At 35.3% G+C, this 19,404-nt stretch overlaps 3 protein-coding genes across 4 annotated transcripts; 2 read left to right on the top strand and 1 right to left on the bottom strand.

The window, feature by feature from the left end:
* Positions 1 to 6,697: 6,697 nt before the first annotated feature.
* Positions 6,698 to 7,919, top strand: LOC129247097 (post-GPI attachment to proteins factor 2-like). 2 transcript variants are annotated; one of them, XM_054886024.1, is made up of 3 exons: positions 6,698 to 7,150; positions 7,202 to 7,426; positions 7,497 to 7,919. In XM_054886024.1, the coding sequence occupies exons 1-3, from the start codon at positions 6,790 to 6,792 to the stop codon at positions 7,631 to 7,633; spliced, it is 723 nt and encodes a 240-aa protein (XP_054741999.1). In that variant the 5' UTR covers positions 6,698 to 6,789; the 3' UTR covers positions 7,634 to 7,919. The 2 variants fall into 2 exon arrangements, with proteins under 2 accessions (XP_054741999.1, XP_054741998.1); XM_054886023.1 differs by having other exon boundaries at positions 6,698 to 7,426.
* A 3,328-nt stretch (positions 7,920 to 11,247) lies between these two features.
* Positions 11,248 to 13,688, top strand: LOC129247516 (probable ATP-dependent RNA helicase DDX28). Its single transcript, XM_054886669.1, has 2 exons — positions 11,248 to 12,193; positions 12,257 to 13,688. Exons 1-2 carry the CDS (start codon positions 11,333 to 11,335, stop codon positions 12,983 to 12,985), a joined length of 1,590 nt encoding a protein of 529 aa, XP_054742644.1. The 5' UTR covers positions 11,248 to 11,332; the 3' UTR covers positions 12,986 to 13,688.
* LOC129247515 (uncharacterized) lies at positions 13,021 to 15,595 on the bottom strand. The gene is made up of 8 exons (XM_054886668.1): positions 15,220 to 15,595; positions 15,003 to 15,149; positions 14,801 to 14,953; positions 14,609 to 14,750; positions 13,883 to 14,539; positions 13,695 to 13,825; positions 13,538 to 13,643; positions 13,021 to 13,479 (listed from the first exon to the last, which is right to left on the bottom strand). The coding sequence occupies exons 1-8, from the start codon at positions 15,523 to 15,525 to the stop codon at positions 13,052 to 13,054; spliced, it is 2,070 nt and encodes a 689-aa protein (XP_054742643.1). The 5' UTR covers positions 15,526 to 15,595; the 3' UTR covers positions 13,021 to 13,051.
* Between the last annotated feature and the right edge of the window lie 3,809 nt (positions 15,596 to 19,404).

The following is a 19,404-nucleotide window of genomic DNA, read 5'->3' as shown; positions in this document are numbered from 1 at the left end:
TCAAAAATCCTGCGACAAAATCTGCGATACAATGATACGGAAGGGAAGTAATTTTTCATTTACATGTGGTTCTCATTAGATTGATCGTAACAGCTGACAGGGGACTGCGTTTACGTCGGTGACTGGTTGCAGCATTACTCCAGAGCAGCATTTAGCATGTATGGCGAAATTATAAAATCATTCCATTGATAAACTGTGGTATGAAATTTTACGCGCCGCACACACTAAACAGAATATTAAATATAAGAGTCTCTTTTGCTTTGAAAACCATCAACAAAAAATCAAATGAAATTGTGCAAAGAAAAGTATATTTCCCAGCATTTCAGTTGATATAATTGTAAAAGTAAATAAAAAGTTATACATAAATATACATGACAAAGGATTACCTTCTTCGAAAAAGAGAGAAAACGGGAAGATTGGGGCCTTGGTATGTTTTTCTCTATATTTCCGGGCCAAGGTGAATAGATTTCTCTATCATTCTTGTGTGCTAGCATCACAGAAAACATGCAATGAACGCAAGGCGAATTCACTTAAGGTGATTTCGCTGTAGCAGCTCATTCATAACAAACAAAAGGAAGAGAACTTTCATGTTTGTGATAATTCTATGAATGGCATGAAAATTGTGATTTGTGACATTTAAACTAAAGAAAACGAAGTGATGTGTGTTAAATCGTGAAAGTGTGTATTTATAATTTCTTGTATTTGGTTGTTGTTGTAGCGGTATAAACATACCCCATGGTGCTGAAGTGACAAGTTCTTGGCCGGATATAAATCTGGCTCATTCCGGTAACTTAGAACCGATTGCCGTGCCTTGAGTCTGGTTGTTTCTATTGCTTTCGCCTACTCTTCCTCTTCACAAGCAAGTATTTCTCCTTTTGTTTGTGTATTCATGGAGCCTGACGACTCAGCGCATTCAGAAGGCGCAATTTTGTATGTTATCATTCTTGATGAATTGTTATTGTATATTAAAGAAGAAAACTATGTATTAAAATTTGTGGCATAAAACGCGTATATTGGTTGAAAAATTTGTGTCTAACAATTTGCAACTTTGTCCCTGTAGTTAGAACATAACTGTACGTTAGTTGCGAGCACTCGCTATTGCAAAATACATTCATAGACGCATACGCAGCAGTAGATATTAATAATATAAATATAATAAACTAGCAAACCCGGTCCCCTTCGCTGGGCACACTAAAATAGAATAGATATGGTTTAGAACAGAAAATATATGGTTTTCATATTATTTATTTCTTTATTCTTTATTCAAGGGCTTTGGCATAAACAATATTTTTTGTTTTTCTATTTGTTTTTGAGTAAATGTAAAATATAAATTGAAAATCAGGAAAAAAGAAGATTGTTTTTAAATTTCAAATCAACGCATATGAATAAACAATCGTTTTTTTTCCTGATCATCCATGAATTTTTCGTTTCAATTTATATGTTTTATTAAGCATTGGAGCTTTTTTAACCATTATCCATTTATATTTTTCAAAAAAAAAAAAAAACGAAAAAAATTGTTTTTTCCACGAACACATAATTTCATTCGGATGTCACATTAAATTCTCAAATTTCGTAAGAAATTATTCACTGTTCCAAAATTCACTCCAAAAAAATTCACAAACAATTTTTACATGTTGCACTTACGTTTTTTCCTTATGGCATCCAAATCAGAAAGAAATATTGACACATTGTAACTCACACTGTCAATTTGACAGTTCAGTTCCGCCCCAAGCGTTAAAAAAGTAAGCGACATTATGGCTGGCTCAAAAGAACGCTGTACCCGTTGCCACTGCTCCGAATTACAACCAAACTTTACGAAACCCATTTTCAATACTTACTTAACAATGTGCATAAGTTTGGTTTAATTCGGTGCAAAGACACGGCTGGTCCACGTTTTGGCATATATTTCGAGACCCTAGTCATCAATAGGTATGAAAATTACCCCTTATTAAAGCACTTATCAACAGCTTTCATTTGATATCCATATTGTACATACACAACCAAAGGTTACCCGGGTCCACGTTTTGACCTATATCTCGAGACCCCAGTGACGTAGCGGCATGAAAAATACTCTGGACTAAGGCATTCACCAACAGCTTCCATTTGATACCCATATTGTACATACACATCCGAAGGTTACCCGGGTCAACGTTTTGACCTATATCTCGAGACCCTGTCTACCAATAGGTATTCAAACTATACGGAAATCATCTTCAATACCTTCTTAACAATGTGTGTAAGTTTGGTTTAATTCGGTTCAAAGACACGGCGGGTCCACGTTTTGGCATATATTTCGAGACCCTCGTCATCAATAGGTATGAAAATTACCCCGTATTAAAACACTTATCAACAGCTTTCATTTGATATCCATATTGTACAAATACATTCTAGGGTCCACGTTTTGGTCTCTATCTCGAGACCCTGGTCACGGAGCGGCATGAAAAATACTCTGAACTAAAGCATTCACCAACAGCTTCCATTTGATACCCATATTGTACATACACATCCGAAGGTTACGCGGGTCCACGTTTTGACCTATATCTCGAGCCCTATCCACCAATAGGTATCTAAACTATACGTAAACCATCTTCAATACCTTCTTAACAATGTGTGTAAGTTTGGTTTAATTCGGTGCAGACACGGCCGGTTAGCGCACATACACAAAAAGTTGACTTTATTTTATATATAAGATTTTTTTCAGTTTGTGTCCGAAAACTCCAAATATCTTACGGAACCCTACTTTTTTCCAAAATAAAATGTAATCCATGTTACTCGTGGATGATGTAGTTTTCGAATGGTGAAAGAATTTTTAAAATCGGTCCAGTAGTTTTTGAGCCTATTCGTTACAAACAAACAAACAAACAAACAAACAAAGTTTTCCTCTTTATAATATTAGTATAGATAGTAAAAATATATATTCTTTAGAAATTAAATTATTATCACATATTACTTACAAATAATTCAGTTAACTGTCCTACCCTTTTGGAAATATTAATTTTCGATGTTTTCACATGTTACTTCATATATTTTTTTAAGCTTTAAATAAAAAATATAAAAACAAGAACACAGAACAGTTCAAAATTTTATTTCACAGCTTATTTCATGCGTTAGAATATAAGGAGTATGGTCTAGGAGTATTTCTAGATATATCAGGGGCCTTTAAGAATGTGACGAAAGATGCTATTTTAATTTAATTTCATTTCATTTCATTTATTGCCCAAAATCATTTTAACATAGGAGTTTACTAAGTTATGATAAAATTAGATTATTTAGCATTATCCTAACATACATTTGTATTTATCTAGGAGTTTAAAACTTATTTTTCTTTTGATTATACAATAGGTTATCATTATTATTTGGCATAATTTTAAATATTTAAATAGCTATTATCTAGCTATTAGCTAGCAGGAAGATAAGAGCGGAATGGAACGATACGAGCGTCACCAAATATGCATGCAGAGGCACTCCGCAAGGTGGAGTACTATCGCCGCTGCTCAAGAAATTGGAAGGAGGGGCACCAAAACTAGTGGCATATGCATATGACATAGCTATAGTAGTTACGGGAAAGTATCTGGACACCATTAGTAATGTGATGAATAACACACTTAAAACGGTACACCAATGGACATCTCGCGTAGGTCTAGGGATAAACGGCGGAAAAACGGGCATGGTACTTTCTACCAGGAAGTACAAGGTCCCGACGTGGAACCTCCCGAAGCTAGGCGAAATGGACGACTACATGAAAAACTAGTGGAAGCTAGGTGACCACATGTAATACAGCAAAAGTTATGTGTAGAACTAACGACAAAAAACTGGCGAAATTCGTACTTACGCTCTAGCGAAAGGACTGCAGAACTATCATAGGTATGCTGACAGGCCATAATCTATTGGCTGCACATGCGTACAAGACAGGGATTGCTAACACGGACAAATGCAGGAAATGCCGATAGAATATTGAAGAAACCTCAGAAAACCTTCTGTGCGTTTGTCCGGCATTATTGAAAACGCGTTTAAAATGTTCCACTGTTTGAGGCTCTGGAAGACGTCTCAAAACCAGATCTCCCAGCTCTGCTTAGATTCGCCAAAAGCGCTGACATCCTACATGATGTCTACTTTCGGTATTCATAAAGGTCGGTCTCCATCTGGTATCGCTAGAGACCAAAAGGTTTATGCGTGGCTTATTGCCAACCAGGCTAACCTAACCTAACCTTGTTTCATGCAGTATGCATTTTTTGTTAAATTTAAGTTAAAATAATGATTTAAAAATGATTCAGTACTTTGTGTGGTATCCTTTGTTATCGTTACTTCCGGTCCGATTTTGTTCCACTCCTCCAAAATTACGGTTTTTATCTGATCTCTATTGCTTATGCGATGTGTGCGGATTTGGACAGTTCCATATGAGCCATGTCTGCACGATTTCCGCCTTATGTTTAGGGTAATTGTCCTGGCAGAAACGGAATTCTTGAGGTATTCCAAGTTTCGCAGCACTTTGGAGTAGATTATCTTTTAGAATATTGAGGTACATTGTTTTGTCCATACTACCCTCGACAAACACTAATTTCCTGTTCCGGCTGCTGACATACATACCCATACCATTACACTGGCACCACCATGTTTCACAGACGGCTTTATGTTACTTTTGTGGAGCTCTGTATTAGGTTTCCGCCAGACGTTCTATCTGAGCGGAATAGGTTATATTTGGACTCGTCCGAAAATATTACCGTTTTCCAGAAATCAAAATCTTTAATTTTGAGCTCTCCGGCGAAGGCAGCACGGCTCAATTTATTTTTTTTTTAATTATGAGTGGCTTCTTTCGTGCTACTCGACCATTAAAGTCCTTTTCACGTAGTACCCGTCGCACAGTTTCGACGCAACATGATTTGCCCACTTCCTGCTGACTTTCGTTTAGCAGTTTTGGAGCCGATAGCATTGGGTTTTCTTTTATTTTTCGAACAATTAAACGCTCATCAAGTTCGTCAAAAATTGTATTTGAGGCCTTTATTTTGCACCTGATTTTCATAAACGAAGCGTTCAATGATATTTTGTACTGACGCACTACTCAAACAAACTATTTCCGCCAGTTTTCGTTACGACTTTTCGCTTTGAAAATGCTTGATGACCAGTTCTCGCTGTTCAATCATAGTACGTCGGACCATTTTTTATATATTTTTATATTGTCCACTTGGCGATCACAAACATACTAAAAATTGCCTAGAACAATAACTGTGCGCTAGTTACATAAACTAGAAATTCAAAATACCGTTAACCGAGCGACTAACCGCTGCCACATAAACAAGTGATTGCATGAAATAAGCTGTAAGCAAAGATACCGCATTGTGGTTTCATTTCATCCCGTAGTGTGAGTGAGACTATATTTTCATCAATTCTGCTCTACTCATTATGTTAACTAAATATGTACATACAATTGTTTTTTGAATTGCGACAATTTATCATTCTGCAATAATTTAAATTCATAAACTGAAACTGCATAATGCTGTGAGCTACTGTATATTTCGTCGATTAATCGATTAGTATTCGGGTATTTATAATTTCGTTTCTATTTACAAAAATCGATACATGTAAAGTTGTCAAACTCATCAGCTGAGTTCGTGTGCTACCTAGTGTTGCCAGATTCTTTCCCAAAAAACTGCAACTTTTGAAGCAAACTGCATCTTCGACCAAAAACTAGATTTCTTTAGAAAACTATGTTTTATTTTGTTTCCTTAAATCTAAATAACCATTAAAAAAACACAACGCATTTAAAATAAAATAATGTAAGCAGTTTTAGTTATACTAAAGTAATTAAATCACATTTGGTTTTAATGAAGTTCAGTTGCATCAATTTTCGTAAATTGCTTTGCTCATTTTTATACGTATATAATATATAGATATATACTGTGAAGCGTTTGGCTTACACTATTTTTCCGTGTTTGGCCGATATCCTCTTCCTAATTTTTGTATACATACATCTAATTCGATACCTAATTTTGTTCAATCTGCAACCTTTTTTGTTAAAGAAATCTTAAGTTCTAGAAAAACGAGTTATTCTAATATATTTTTTATTTTGTTTCATGCAAATTGATTTTGGAAACTATTCTTAACCGTGTTTCAAAATGTCAGAAGTTAATTCTTAACTAGCAAAATTTATTGGACGTAATTCACGTAATTCACCATCAACAACCTGTAATTCTTCATGGTCAAATCTGAAATTTTGGGGAAAAATGTAATTTACACCACGATGTACAGAATATAAAGGTGTGGCCAACATTAAATCGTTAACCGGGTCTCAGCGAATTTGAAGGGATTAGCTGATTTGTTTACATAGTAGAGGAGTTTATAGCGATTTTCCTTCAACAGAGGAAGGCAAAAATGTAGATTCGTCATATGCTAAAAAATAAAAGCAGCCACACTACCCATGTTTTTTCATTGTCTTCTGAACGTTATCTATGGCCTGAACAACGCTTGATTGGAAGAGCGTAAGAACACGGGTGAAATGAGCGTGCACAATTGTGTGGTCAAGTCTCCTATGACGGAGCAACCAAAGCTACTCTCACAATTTTGTTTCGAATGGCCAGGTATTTGGCCATGAGGTATTTAAAACAAAAACTGTAAGTTCGCCTAAAAACTTTAATTTACAGTTAAACTGTGAATCTGGCAACATTGGTGCCAACTGATGCTTGCAATTTTGGGCGGAGAACATCAGTGCAAGTTGGTTATCTATGGCAAGTTGGCTGAAATTATAATGTAAATAAAGAGAAAACAACTATAAAAGCGTGATTTTATAGTATTATGTTACCAACATTAACGACTTACGACCGATTAGATGGCCCAAAACCTCTATTCTGCATTCCATTTGGCAAAGTTGCAATTGGAGTTGTGAGTCTACCACTAGGCAGTTTTATATTTTGTGTAGTTTGGTCGCTATTCTTCGAATTTGAACGTTCCACTTCAACGCACTGTGATGTACCCAATTATCTGCCCTCCATATCAGCGGCTATAGGAAATTATGAGCCACAAAAAACTGTTTGGCGTTTGGCGATTACCTTGCAACTGCCTGCTCGACTTGCTGTTTCTAAAATATACTTGCAGTATTATAAAGACACAATACGAAGGAATCGTCGTATATATGCTGCTATTGCTTGCTTGCTAAGTATGGTTGAAAATTTTGCGCTGCTAAGTCTATCATTATGGACCTCTTTAGATAATTACCCGATTCATAGAAACTCCTTCATTGTATTTATTGCCTGCAGTGAGATTTATATGCTTATTTCTTACATCCTCAACAAAAATGGCCGTAGATTACCGCTCTTGCCGATAGAAGAAAAATCATTGTTATACAAACGAAATTTGTTTATAACAAATGTTACTGCATTTATTTTGGCGGGCTATTGCTTCCTGCGGCATAATTCCTTATGCGAGCCGGGTGGTAAGTTATTAAATTAAATTAGAAATAATCGAACAATTAACACAAAATGTATTTAATTTTTTATCTATAGTCTACACATTATTTGCACTTTTCGAGTATGTTGTCGTGCTGACGAATATGGCTTACCACATGACTGCTTACTGGGATTTTCATGCAATGCATGTCAGCTTTGATTGGGAGCGGGGACTTTATTTATCACAATTTTAATTAAATTGAGGAAATTGTTTTATTTATTTTTTTATTGTAGCATCGAAGTGTTAGTATGTACATATATATATGTATTTAATTTTAAGTCGAAACATTACTTAACTTTACAAATGAAAAACTTATTTTTTACGTAAACGTTCGCAGGAAATTATGAAGTAAGAAACCATTTATGTGCACGCTCAAAGTTCTGCACACTATGCTATGTACTATATATATTTTGCTCAAAAGACGAAAGGTACTATGTAAGTAGTTAGCAGAAAGCAATAAACCAAGCTGAGATATAATACATTCATGTTTTATTTGCTGGAACAAAATGTCCAAGCAAGAAAATGAAATACCAAAAATATCGGTCAATTGGGTCCAACCAATAACCCAGTTAAGATCATAAGGAATTCTTAGGTGAAGTATATGTATATTTAGCGCATCTACCTAATCAATCATATTTTGTACGAATTTATGGAATGAATTATTCACCCACGATTCATACATTCGAATCAAATCATCCAAAGTTATTTTGTATCCAGTTACTGGACAAGAAGAGCGTTCTTTTAAATGCGAAATTATACATATGTACGTTTTCGGCAGTATACATACATATTCAGATACGCTGCAAGCAGTAGGCGTTCCAATTTTTATAAGGCATATGGGACAAATGACTTGTTGAAACGCTTTTTCTCAGCTTTTCAGATGTATCTTTAAATGGGACCGTTCGAATACTACCACTGAATGAATTGTAGAAAGAACGCAAATACCTCGAGCACTTTTAGAAATATGTAGGTAGTCGTATCATCGTTCGGTGATTCGATAGGGTAACGTAATGTCAAACCGAGGGATCGAAAAATAGGCAAGTGGCTGGTGGCATATTTTATAAAGTACAAAGCGCTTAGTGCGTGTCGCTCCATAATTGATATGTCTTCATTTACTCATTTATAATTGATATGTCTTCGAAGTATGGTAACAATGTTAGAATTTGGCAGATATCACTTGTTGACGGATATGACTTGTTTATGGCAAACGCAGTAACAGAATATCTCTGGCCCAGGGCTGGATTCAATACCAGCCCTGAGGAGAAGTATTTGGAGCAAGATTGCTTCATGGATGACGTAAGAGGGGGGTGATAAACGATTCACTAAACAGGGCTAGTTTCCAGGGGCGACAGTTCTTGGTCGGGAAAAACCCGAGTCATTCCAGTAATGTAGAACCGGCTGCCATGGGAATGAAGGTAGAGCTCCAAAAATGCTTCCGAGGTCCTGCCTCAAATATTTTTCAGAATAAACTACGTGAATGAAGTTAAATGCTCAAAACATTATATACATATGTATATACATATATATATAATTGGCGCGTATACCCTTTTTGGGTGTTTGTCGAGCTCCTCCTCCTATTTGTGGTGTGCGTCTTGATGTTGTTACACAAATGGAGGGACCTACAGTTTCAAGGCGACTCCGAATGGCAGATATTTTTTTATGCGGGGCTTTTTCATGGCAGAAATACACTCGGAGGTTTGCCATTGCCTGTCGAGGGGAGACCGCTATTAGAAAAATGTTTTTCTTAATTTTGGTGTTTCACCGAGATTCGAACCAACGTTCTCTCTGTGAATTCCGGATGATAGTCACGCACCAATCAATTCGGCTACGGCGGCCACCAAAACATTGGACGAATAAAAATAAGAGAATTACCAAACGGTTTCGTGAATGAATGTTGCATTTTAGTGGGTTTGCGATTTTCTTCAAAAGGTACATATGCATATCCACATATACTCGTATGCATATTAAAATAAAAATTCAATAACTACTAAAATGAAGCAGATTTTAGGATACTTTTAAAAATTTCCTTATTTACAGATACTTTCAATTCAAACAATTGCAAAAATGGTGCATCACAAAGGGTTAATTTACATTTTTAGGCAATTTCATTATAAATCAGATATGAGAGAATTGGATTGGATCAAGAGGGCATACAGTGGCTCACAGCGATTTCATGCAGTTTCAGTTTATGAATTTAAATTATTGCAGAATGATAAATTGTCGCAATTTAAAAAAAAGTTTAATGTAAATATTTAGTTCAATGATTTGTATAACATAATGAGTAGAGCAGACTTGGTGGAATTATAGTCTCACTCACACTACGGGATGAAATGAAACCACAATGCGATATCTTTGCTTACAGCTTATTTCATGCAATCACTTGTTTATGTGGCAGCGGCTAGTCGCTCGGTTAACGGTATTTTGAATTTCTAGTTTATGTAACTAGCGCACAGTGATTGTTCGCCAAGTGGACAATATAAAAATATATAAAAAATGGTCCGAAATAAAAAAAAAATCAATTGAGCCGAGTTGCCTTCGCCGGAGAGCTCAAAATTAAAGATTTTGATTTCTGGAATCAAAATCTTAATATTTTCTGACGAGTCCAAATATAACCTATCCCGCTCAGATGTAACGTCTGACGGAAACCTAATACAGAGCTCCACTGAAGCAACATAAAGCCGACTGTGAAACATGGTGGGGGCAGTGTAATGGTATGGGTAAGTATGTCAGCAGAGGGAACAGGAAATTTAGTGTTTGTCGAGGGTAGTATGGACAAAACAATGTACCTCAATATTCTAAAAGATAATCTACTCCAAAGTGCTGCGAAACTTTTAATACCTCAAGAATTCCGTTAATACCAGGACAATGACCCTAAACATAAGGCGGAAATCGTGCAGACATGGCTCACATGGAACTGTCCAAATCCGCACACATCACATAAGCAATCTTCTTCTTCTTTTTAATTGGCGCGATAACCGCTTACGCGATTTTGGCCGAGTTTAACAAAGCGCGCCATAAGCAATAGAGATCAGATAAAAACCGTAATTTTGGAGGAGTGGAATAAAATCGGACCGGAAGTAACGATAACAAAGGATACCATACAAAGTGCTGAATAATTTTTAAATCATTAGTTTAATTTAAATTTAAGAAAAAATGAATACTGCATGAAATAAGCATAAAATTTTGAACTGTTCTATTTTTGTTTTTTATATATTTTATTTAAAGCTTAAAAAATGTGAAGCACCTTTTTTATACTGCAATTGCGTATAAATTATTTGATATATAAATTTTTTCAAAAAAAGTTTTAGCTTCCAAAATACAGCATTCAAAGTTTTAATAGTTCGTCTGCATGAAATAGCTGTAAGCTACTGTAGATGTTTGCGAAATATTTGAAACTCAAATTCAATTTCCTTACCTACGCTTTTCAACCATAAAATGATTACATATATACAAATTTACAAACATAAGCCAACACACAGTTTTCAATAAAATTACATGTATGTAAAATGTATTTAGATATGTACCCAAGACGACTTAAAAGTGGAAGCCGAAAAGGATATAAAAAACTTTGGAAAATTCTACAAACTCGCTTCAAATTAAATTATTATCTTTCAATTAAGTTAATTTTAAGACAAATAATTATAAACATTTCAATCGCACAATTACTCCATAAGCAAAAACGAACTGTTTTCGTTAGTTATTTTTGGGGCGTTTTCTCTGGCAGCCTGCCATTGCGCCTATCAGCTGTTCAAAATCCCATAATGTGTGAGTGCTGCCAATTTTTGAAACGTCCTCATGGGCGCCCTTTCTGTCAAAATGAAAGAGTTTCCCGTCTTATTATCTATGACTTCAATAGTTCTGTTCATATCCTTGTATTACTTAATAATAAAAAATGTTGACAAAATCTAAATACACAAATATATCCGGTATTTTCCGTTTATATGCAACTGTGGCTGCTCCTGCAATCAAACAAAAACCCAATCAAGCCCAAACCCCTAAACAAAAGCCTATTATCTGCTGCAAGCGGACCCAGTTTAATATGTATGTGCCCGCTCCAGAAGGAAGTGAGTTTGGTACAATACCATTGGCGTCCAGTGGCTGGAAGCATTATAAAGCGAAAGAAGATTTCATCATATTTAACGCAACTGTAAGTAAAGCAGACATACAGGCAGAAATGCTACAAATAGAAGATTTCCTTAGTGGCACCAATGTCTGTTTGAATGATAAGTTGCTGGAAAATCTAAGTACAGAAATGAAGATAAATGCCTTCACTAGCATTCAAGCAAGGGCTATACCCAGGGTGTACGACAGCCATCATGTGCTCATCGCCGCAGAGACAGGATGTGGCAAAACACTTGCCTATATGCTCCCCATTATACAACGCATAATCGAACGGAAGCAATCCTCATCACAGACACAGCAAAACGGTCGAAAGTTTAACACGCCCATGGCTATTATAATATCGCCTGGACGTGAATTAGCTACACAAATCGGAAATGTGGCACAAAAACTGTGTCAGCAAACAGGATTGCAAGTTAAGACAATATTGGGTGGAAATACAAAGCGTTTAATGATCGATCCCGAATTCTCTGATGTCGACATACTTGTAGCAACGATCGGAGCCCTTAGTAAGCTCGTAACAACGGGAATTTATCGAATGGAGGCGGTGCGTCACGTTGTACTAGACGAAGCCGACACTTTGTTAGACGATAGCTTTTCTGATAAACTAGGATATTTTCTGAAGCGCTTTGCGGTATGATTAAAAATACTTTTAAATATATTTGACTAAATACTACACATTATTGTATTCCCATAGTTTCATAAAAACCATACGCAAGATGAGCACACTGTGGGTACCCAACTAATATTGGCTTCAGCGACAATGCCTACGAACACAGAGGAAATGCTGCAGCGGGTGATAGATGTACAGACATTGCACGAAATTTCAAGTCCAAATTTGCACAAATTAATGCCACACGTAGAACAACGTTTTTTGCGTATGTCCAAACAAAGCCGACCCCCCACTTTGTTAAGTTTAGTCAAGAAGAATATCGCTAAAAAGCAGCCACTCATAGTGTTCAGTAATAAAACGGCCACAAGTGATTTCGTCGATATTTACCTTAATAACAATGATGTGCGCAGTGTTAATTTGAATGGCGATATGCTTATGAAAATTCGCATTGGACGCTTTGAACAATTCCAGAATGGTGAATATGATGTCCTCTCGACTACAGACATTGGCAGTCGCGGACTAGACACAACAACAGCACGCCATGTAATCAATTTCGATTTTCCACTACATGTATCAGACTATATACATCGCTGTGGACGCATTGGACGTGTGGGTAATTTAAAATCTTCATTGGTTACAAACTTCATATCTTCGCGACGCGAAGTAGAAGTTGTGCAAAGAATCGAGCATGCAGCTCGCACGGGTGGTTTGCTGCCGGATGTTAATGCAAACATAAAAAATATTATAAACAAACGAATAATGAAGGATATGCAGGCGGCAGGCATAGAGGTTACGGAAGAAGAAGCCTTCTAGCTATCTTTTAAAGCTAAAAATATTTAAGAAAATACTTTGGTTAATATAAACTGTTAAACGAAATATTTATATTCTTAGATAGTAATAACTACTGAGCGGCACAATACGTCGCTCGTTGGTTAATGGTTTGAATAATTTTCGACGTGCTATAAGTATATCATTGTGTCCACTTTGAACGACCAGCTTATTTGATTCCACATTCGGCTTCATGAGATTTGCAGAAATTTTGGATTTAATTATTACTGGACGGCACCCGGCAAACTTGAATCGTATATTACCCGCACGATTCAATTGAAGATTAGGTGATACCAAGTCGGGGAAGACTTCTTCGATTTTTGGCTTGGGCTTTAACGCTTTATTTGGATCGTCTCCATGGCACATAGCAGCAGCTAATGTACTCCACTCTAAGCGTCGTACACCAGGTTTAGAATATATTTTAAAGGTACCCATTTTCCGTCTCATGAAGCGATAGGCTAGAAACTTTTCAAAGTATTCTGTAAATCGGAGTAAATGGTTGAGACGATTCCTCATTGTACAAAGTGAATTACTTACGCGCATAATATATCAAAAAAGGCTGCAACTTATCACCTCCGCATAAGAACTCTAACCATTCATAAAGAAATATGTCATCTGGTCCGTGTATAAAGACAGCACTTAGCTAAACCAAATACAAATTACATATTATATGAAAATAAGAACTAAATATTACCGCAAACTCATTCCAAAGTGTATCGGGCACATTTTCTGCATTGAATTTGTAGATGAAGGGGATAAATTCACGAAAAGCATACTCCCCAAGAGCAACCAAACCTCGTACAGCGCGGCTAATATACTTGAAGTCTAAGTGAAAAATAATATTATTATACTCGCAAAATAAGTAAAATATATGTAGATCACCTCTTTCCGTTGACACACTACGACCTTCAAAAAAGCGTTGCAATCTTCTAGTAATATGAAATAAACATTCTTTTTGGAAATAACCACTTGATGCTGCCAAATGGCCAATCGTTTTACATAGCTCATCTACATGCTTCCAAGCTACGGGACTGGCAAAATAGGGAGATAATTCTGATCGCATTTCAGCATCTCCCTCGCATTCATTATCACTTTGCAACTTATATACTTTCTCTTCATTCGCATTCGAATTTTGTAAGTTAAAGAGATCCGGCTGATGCATGAATTCAGTTTTCATATCTAATTTTTCTTCCAGCTTTATTTCCTCTACTTCTGTTTTTATATTCACACCAATACTCTGAGCTTCAGGCTTCGTACTCGTATGGTCTTTAATACTCTCATATGTTGCAAGCAGTTGCGATATAAGTATCTCCGATAAATGAAAATATTCCATACGTACGTTTTGCAAACGTGCATGTGAATTACATGCGCAAGAGCGGAGCAGGCTCCAGCAACGTAAACTGATTTCTTCGTTTTGTTTAAAAGCCAGAATTTCTATGATTTTAGAAAGAATAACACGGTAGCAAGCGCCTAGAAAAGGTGAGAATGCCGTTTCAGAGAGAGCGGTGTCCAACTCGTCTGCCTCACCATGTAGCACAACTGGAATAAATAATCATAGATTTGTTTATCTACATATTGCCTCCTTGGCTTATAGTTAATTTTGTTTACCCTTCATTAAATTAGGTATAAATTTCTTTATCAATTCACTTTGTTTCTCATCAATTGGCCAGGTGCATTCGTAATCTGGACCACTTGGGGTTTCCATGGTAAATTCGTTTTGGTACTCATCGCGTAATTCGATAATTCTATCCTATAGAAAATTATTTTCAATTTATTTGCAACGACGTTTATTCTATTTACCGAATAGAAAAAGTAACTGCCATCATAGTCAACACGATCCCATTCGCTATCCATAGCACCCAAGGCTGGTGGCACGTCTGCGTCAGCCAATACTTCATTTACCAAGTCGTACGTTACGTTACCACCCGAATGACGTGCATAAGTTTTAATATTCTACAAAAATATAATGAAATCGGGTTTGCTTCTATATAGTACCACTTACATTCACCAATTCCCATAGCTTATATGAAACATCCTCAGCGATGCGCGAACACACTTCTGTCGACAATTCCAAATCGCTTTGATCATGTTGGTCCCAAATTATTTTCACTGAACGCCCTTCCAGACCGGCATAACTTTTCACATGAGGCTGAACAACAGTTTTATTATATTAATATACATATATCGTATATATTATGATACGAATATTGTCTGCTTACCTTTGAGCTGCTATTGATTTCAACATTACTAACTCCACCTCCTCCATTTGTAATGGCATTCAAAGATGTATCGAATATATTTCCAGGATTACTGGTAGTGGGTGTTGTGGAGGTAGATACAATATTATTTGTCAAAATGTTTATTTGATTATTATTCAAACTAGTCGAAGAACTTTTAACACTATTGCCACTGCCAACGGTTAATTCGGATTTCGAAGACTTTGTGCGTGATTTAGATTTTTTGTTATATTTACTTTGTGGTGTCTTAGTTGAGTTCTCTGCAGAATTTAAATTATTTGTCTTCATATTGACATAATTTGATTTGCTAAATAACAGAAAACCTGTGCAGGTACAAAACCTAAATTGTCAATCGCCAAAGTGATGCCTAAATTTTATCGAATAAAATTATTAACCTAAACTATGTTCACATAAGCAGTAATTAGCAATAAATCCACGAAATTAATCTATCCGTTCACATATGACAGATTACTTGCAAAATTGACAATCAGATGTCAAGACTGTTCTGAAAGGGTTTTCCTCATAGAAATTGGAGCGGTGGAATATTTTGGTTTGTTTAATTATTATTCACGATATGATGGCAAGACAAGGAGAAGGAAAAGTTAAGTTAATTGCGCAATTGGCTGCTAATAATAAAAAGTTTGAGGAATACCTTTTGCGACATTTACTGAGGCTGCAAAAATTATGGCAATAATGCGGATGGGATATTCTATATTACATTTTATAATAAGTAATAAGAGAAGAAAATGTTTATGGGCAGACGCTTTTTTCTGTAAAATGAACCCATACTTAATAATATTTAACAAAAATTTTATTAGAATTTGTCTACAGACTTGGTTTCTTTGCCGGCGTCCATTTCATTTAGCTTTTATTTTGATGTTTCTCTTTACATTCGTAATAATAACTATCGATAACACAGGGTTATTATCTAGAATTATTTTATAATCTCAGATTTTGGGAGAGGAATTTTGTATGGGAAATCTCGCTTTTTAATTATGGATTGGGAGTTAAGCACGTTTCTTTATCGCGCTAGCAGCCAATTGCGCAATTAAATTAACTATTCCTTCTCCTTGTATTTCTTTACATCGTTAATAATAACTAAACAAACCAAAAACACCGAAATATTCCTCTATAAAGAAAATGCTTTCGCAACAGTATTGGCAGCTGATTGTCAATTTTGCTTTCAACTAGTTAATTTTCAGTGTGATATTTGTATTCAGTGCGATTGTAAACGTTAGCTTTTAATTTTTACTTGGACACATTTATCATGCTTGTACATGCAAGCACAAGGTCGACCGTGGTCGCGAGTTTTTCTGTGCAGTTTGTACTAAAGTGCGGCGAAAATCATTTCGCTCCCCGCCCCGACCCCGCAACACACCTGATGCGTTGCCGCTTGTGGATGATCCGAATATTGTTTTTGCTCATGTGCTTGAAAAACAACAAAGACCATCTGTTCTGCCCGTTACTGAAAAGCTAAACAATGGTCAACAAAAGGAAAAACTTTCCTTTACTACCACGATATATTTGAATGGGGGGCGGAGGGGGAGGGGGCGTGGCACCCCCCACCACGCCCATTAGAAAGAGCAAGGTCACACCATTATAACTGTGAAAGTCCCAACCTCCTAGGGTCCCTATAGAACCCCCGGGAGAAGTTTAAAAATTAGGTTTTTTCCGACCACATTTGCAGTTTGTACTGAAATACAGTTGAAGAGAAGAGAATACAGCAGTCGACAACCCAGCAAGCATTTAACTTAGGTTTTATAATTCATAGCACTTATGAAAATGTTGTTTTATCTTAAAAGTTATGAGTGCCGATGGCGAAAATTTAGGCGATTTTTATTTCAAATTTTCAACTTTTGTGAAAATATTTGTTTTTGTAATATATATGTATATTTGAAAGCAAAAAAGCGCCGCAGGCGAAAATTTGGACTAAAAATCGCGCGATTTTTTTTTCCAAATTTTCAGTGTTTGTAAAAATATTTGTTTTTGTAATATGTATGTATATTTGAAAGCAAAAAAGCGCCGCAGGCGAAAATTTGGACTAAAAATCGCGCGATTTTTATTCCAAATTTTCAGTATTTGTAAAAATATTTGTTTTTGTAATATGTATGTATATTTGAAAGCAAAAAAGCGCCGCAGGCGAAAATTTGGACTAAAAATCGCGCGATTTTTATTCCAAATTTTCAGTATTTGTAAAAATATTTGTTTTTGTAATATATATGTATATTTGAAAGCAAAAACGCGCCGCAGGCGAAAATTTGGACTAAAAATCGCGCGATTTTTATTCCAAATTTTCAGTATTTGTAAAAATATTTGTTTTTGTAATATATATGTATATTTGAAAGCAAAAAAGCGCCGCAGGCGAAAATTTGGACTAAAAATCGCGCGATTTTTATTCCAAATTTTCAGTATTTGTAAAAATATTTGTTTTTGTAATATGCATGTATATTTGAAAGCAAAAAAGCGCCGCAGGCGAAAATTTGGACTAAAAATCGCGCGATTTTTATTCCAAATTTTCAGTATTTGTAAAAATATTTGTTTTTGTAATATGCATGTATATTTGAAAGCAAAAAAGCGGCGCAGGCGAAAATTTGGACTAAAAATCGCGCGATTTTTATTCCAAATTTTCAGTATTTGTAAAAATATTTGTTTTTGTAATATGTATGTATATTTGAAAGCAAAAAAGCGCCGCAGGCGAAAATTTGGACTAAAAATCGCGCGATTTTTATTCCAAATTTTCAGTATTTGTAAAAATATTTGTTTTTGTAATATATATGTATATTTGAAAGCAAAAAAGCGCCGCAGGCGAAAATTTGGACTAAAAATCGCGCGATTTTTATTCCAAATTTTCAGTATTTGTAAAAATATTTGTTTTTGTAATATATATGTATATTTGAAAGCAAAAAAGCGCCGCAGGCGAAAATTTGGACTAAAAATCGCGCGATTTTTATTCCAAATTTTCAGTATTTGTAAAAATATTTGTTTTTGTAATATGTATGTATATTTGAAAGCAAAAAAGCGCCGCAGGCGAAAATTTGGACTAAAAATCGCGCGATTTTTATTCCAAATTTTCAGTATTTGTAAAAATATTTGTTTTTGTAATATATATGTATATTTGAAAGCAAAAAAGCGCCGCAGGCGAAAATTTGGACTAAAAATCGCGCGATTTTTATTCCAAATTTTCAGTATTTGTAAAAATATTTGTTTTTGTAATATGTATGTATATTTGAAAGCAAAAAAGCGCCGCAGGCGAAAATTTGGACTAAAAATCGCGCGATTTTTATTCCAAATTTTCAGTATTTGTAAAAATATTTGTTTTTGTAATATATATGTATATTTGAAAGCAAAAAAGCGCCGCAGGCGAAAATTTGGACTAAAAATCGCGCGATTTTTATTCCAAATTTTCAGTATTTGTAAAAATATTTGTTTTTGTAATATGCATGTATATTTGAAAGCAAAAAAGCGCCGCAGGCGAAAATTTGGACTAAAAATCGCGCGATTTTTATTCCAAATTTTCAGTATTTGTAAAAATATTTGTTTTTGTAATATGCATGTATATTTGAAAGCAAAAAAGCGCCGCAGGCGAAAATTTGGACTAAAAATCGCGCGATAATAATATAAGAGTTATTCCCTTTATGTTGACTGGGTTTTTCTCATTTCGCTTTGTTCTTCTCTCTCTCATCGTTCGTTTGACAGTTCGCTCCTCACATTTATTCTGCACGGCATTACAAACGTTTAGAAGAACATTTGTAATAATAAAATTCTAATAGAATTTGTAGTATTATTTAGTGAAAATAGCTTTAAATCAATTCTTCAATTAATAAAGAGTGTTTATAAGTGAATTCGTTACTTTTCTGTGTTTGTATTTAAGTGAAATAAGCGTCTGTAATAGGGCATTTTTTCAAGCTTATGCAAAAAAGGTGCATTTTTAACGTTAAATATTGCTATTAATTCTTAATTTTAATTTATAAAAAGTAATATAAATCAAAAGGCTGTTATAGTGACTACATTTGCGTGTTATAATTTTTAAATTCGGTCCACGCACTTAGACATTATAAGCAAATATATCGTGGTAGAAAAGGAAAGCTCAGCCCAACAAAATGACAAAGGGCTGGAATCTTCGCTCACTGCTGTTTTGAAAGAATTAGCTGGGCTTAGAGCAGAAAA

This window comes from Anastrepha obliqua, chromosome 5 (assembly GCF_027943255.1).
Source record: "Anastrepha obliqua isolate idAnaObli1 chromosome 5, idAnaObli1_1.0, whole genome shotgun sequence".
In the NCBI taxonomy this organism is placed as follows: domain Eukaryota; kingdom Metazoa; phylum Arthropoda; class Insecta; order Diptera; family Tephritidae; genus Anastrepha; species Anastrepha obliqua.
Note: the sequence above shows the minus strand (reverse complement) of the source record. Positions and strands in the feature narration are given on the sequence as shown.

Bases quoted from the DNA above. Each gene is read 5' to 3' on its own strand.
- LOC129247097 (XM_054886023.1), top strand. From the start codon at position 6,790: ATGTTACCAACATTAACGACTTACGACCGATTAGATGGCCCAAAACCT. The intron at 7,427-7,496 runs GTAAGTTATTAA...TTTTATCTATAG, and splicing joins TTCCTTATGCGAGCCGGGTG to TCTACACATTATTTGCACTT.
- LOC129247516 (XM_054886669.1), top strand. From the start codon at position 11,333: ATGTTGACAAAATCTAAATACACAAATATATCCGGTATTTTCCGTTTA. The intron at 12,194-12,256 runs GTATGATTAAAA...GTATTCCCATAG, and splicing joins ATTTTCTGAAGCGCTTTGCG to TTTCATAAAAACCATACGCA.
- LOC129247515 (XM_054886668.1), bottom strand. From the start codon at position 15,525: ATGAAGACAAATAATTTAAATTCTGCAGAGAACTCAACTAAGACACCA. The intron at 15,150-15,219 runs GTAAGCAGACAA...ACTGTTGTTCAG, and splicing joins AAATCAATAGCAGCTCAAAG to CCTCATGTGAAAAGTTATGC. The intron at 14,751-14,800 runs GTAAATAGAATA...AATTTTCTATAG, and splicing joins GCAGTTACTTTTTCTATTCG to GATAGAATTATCGAATTACG.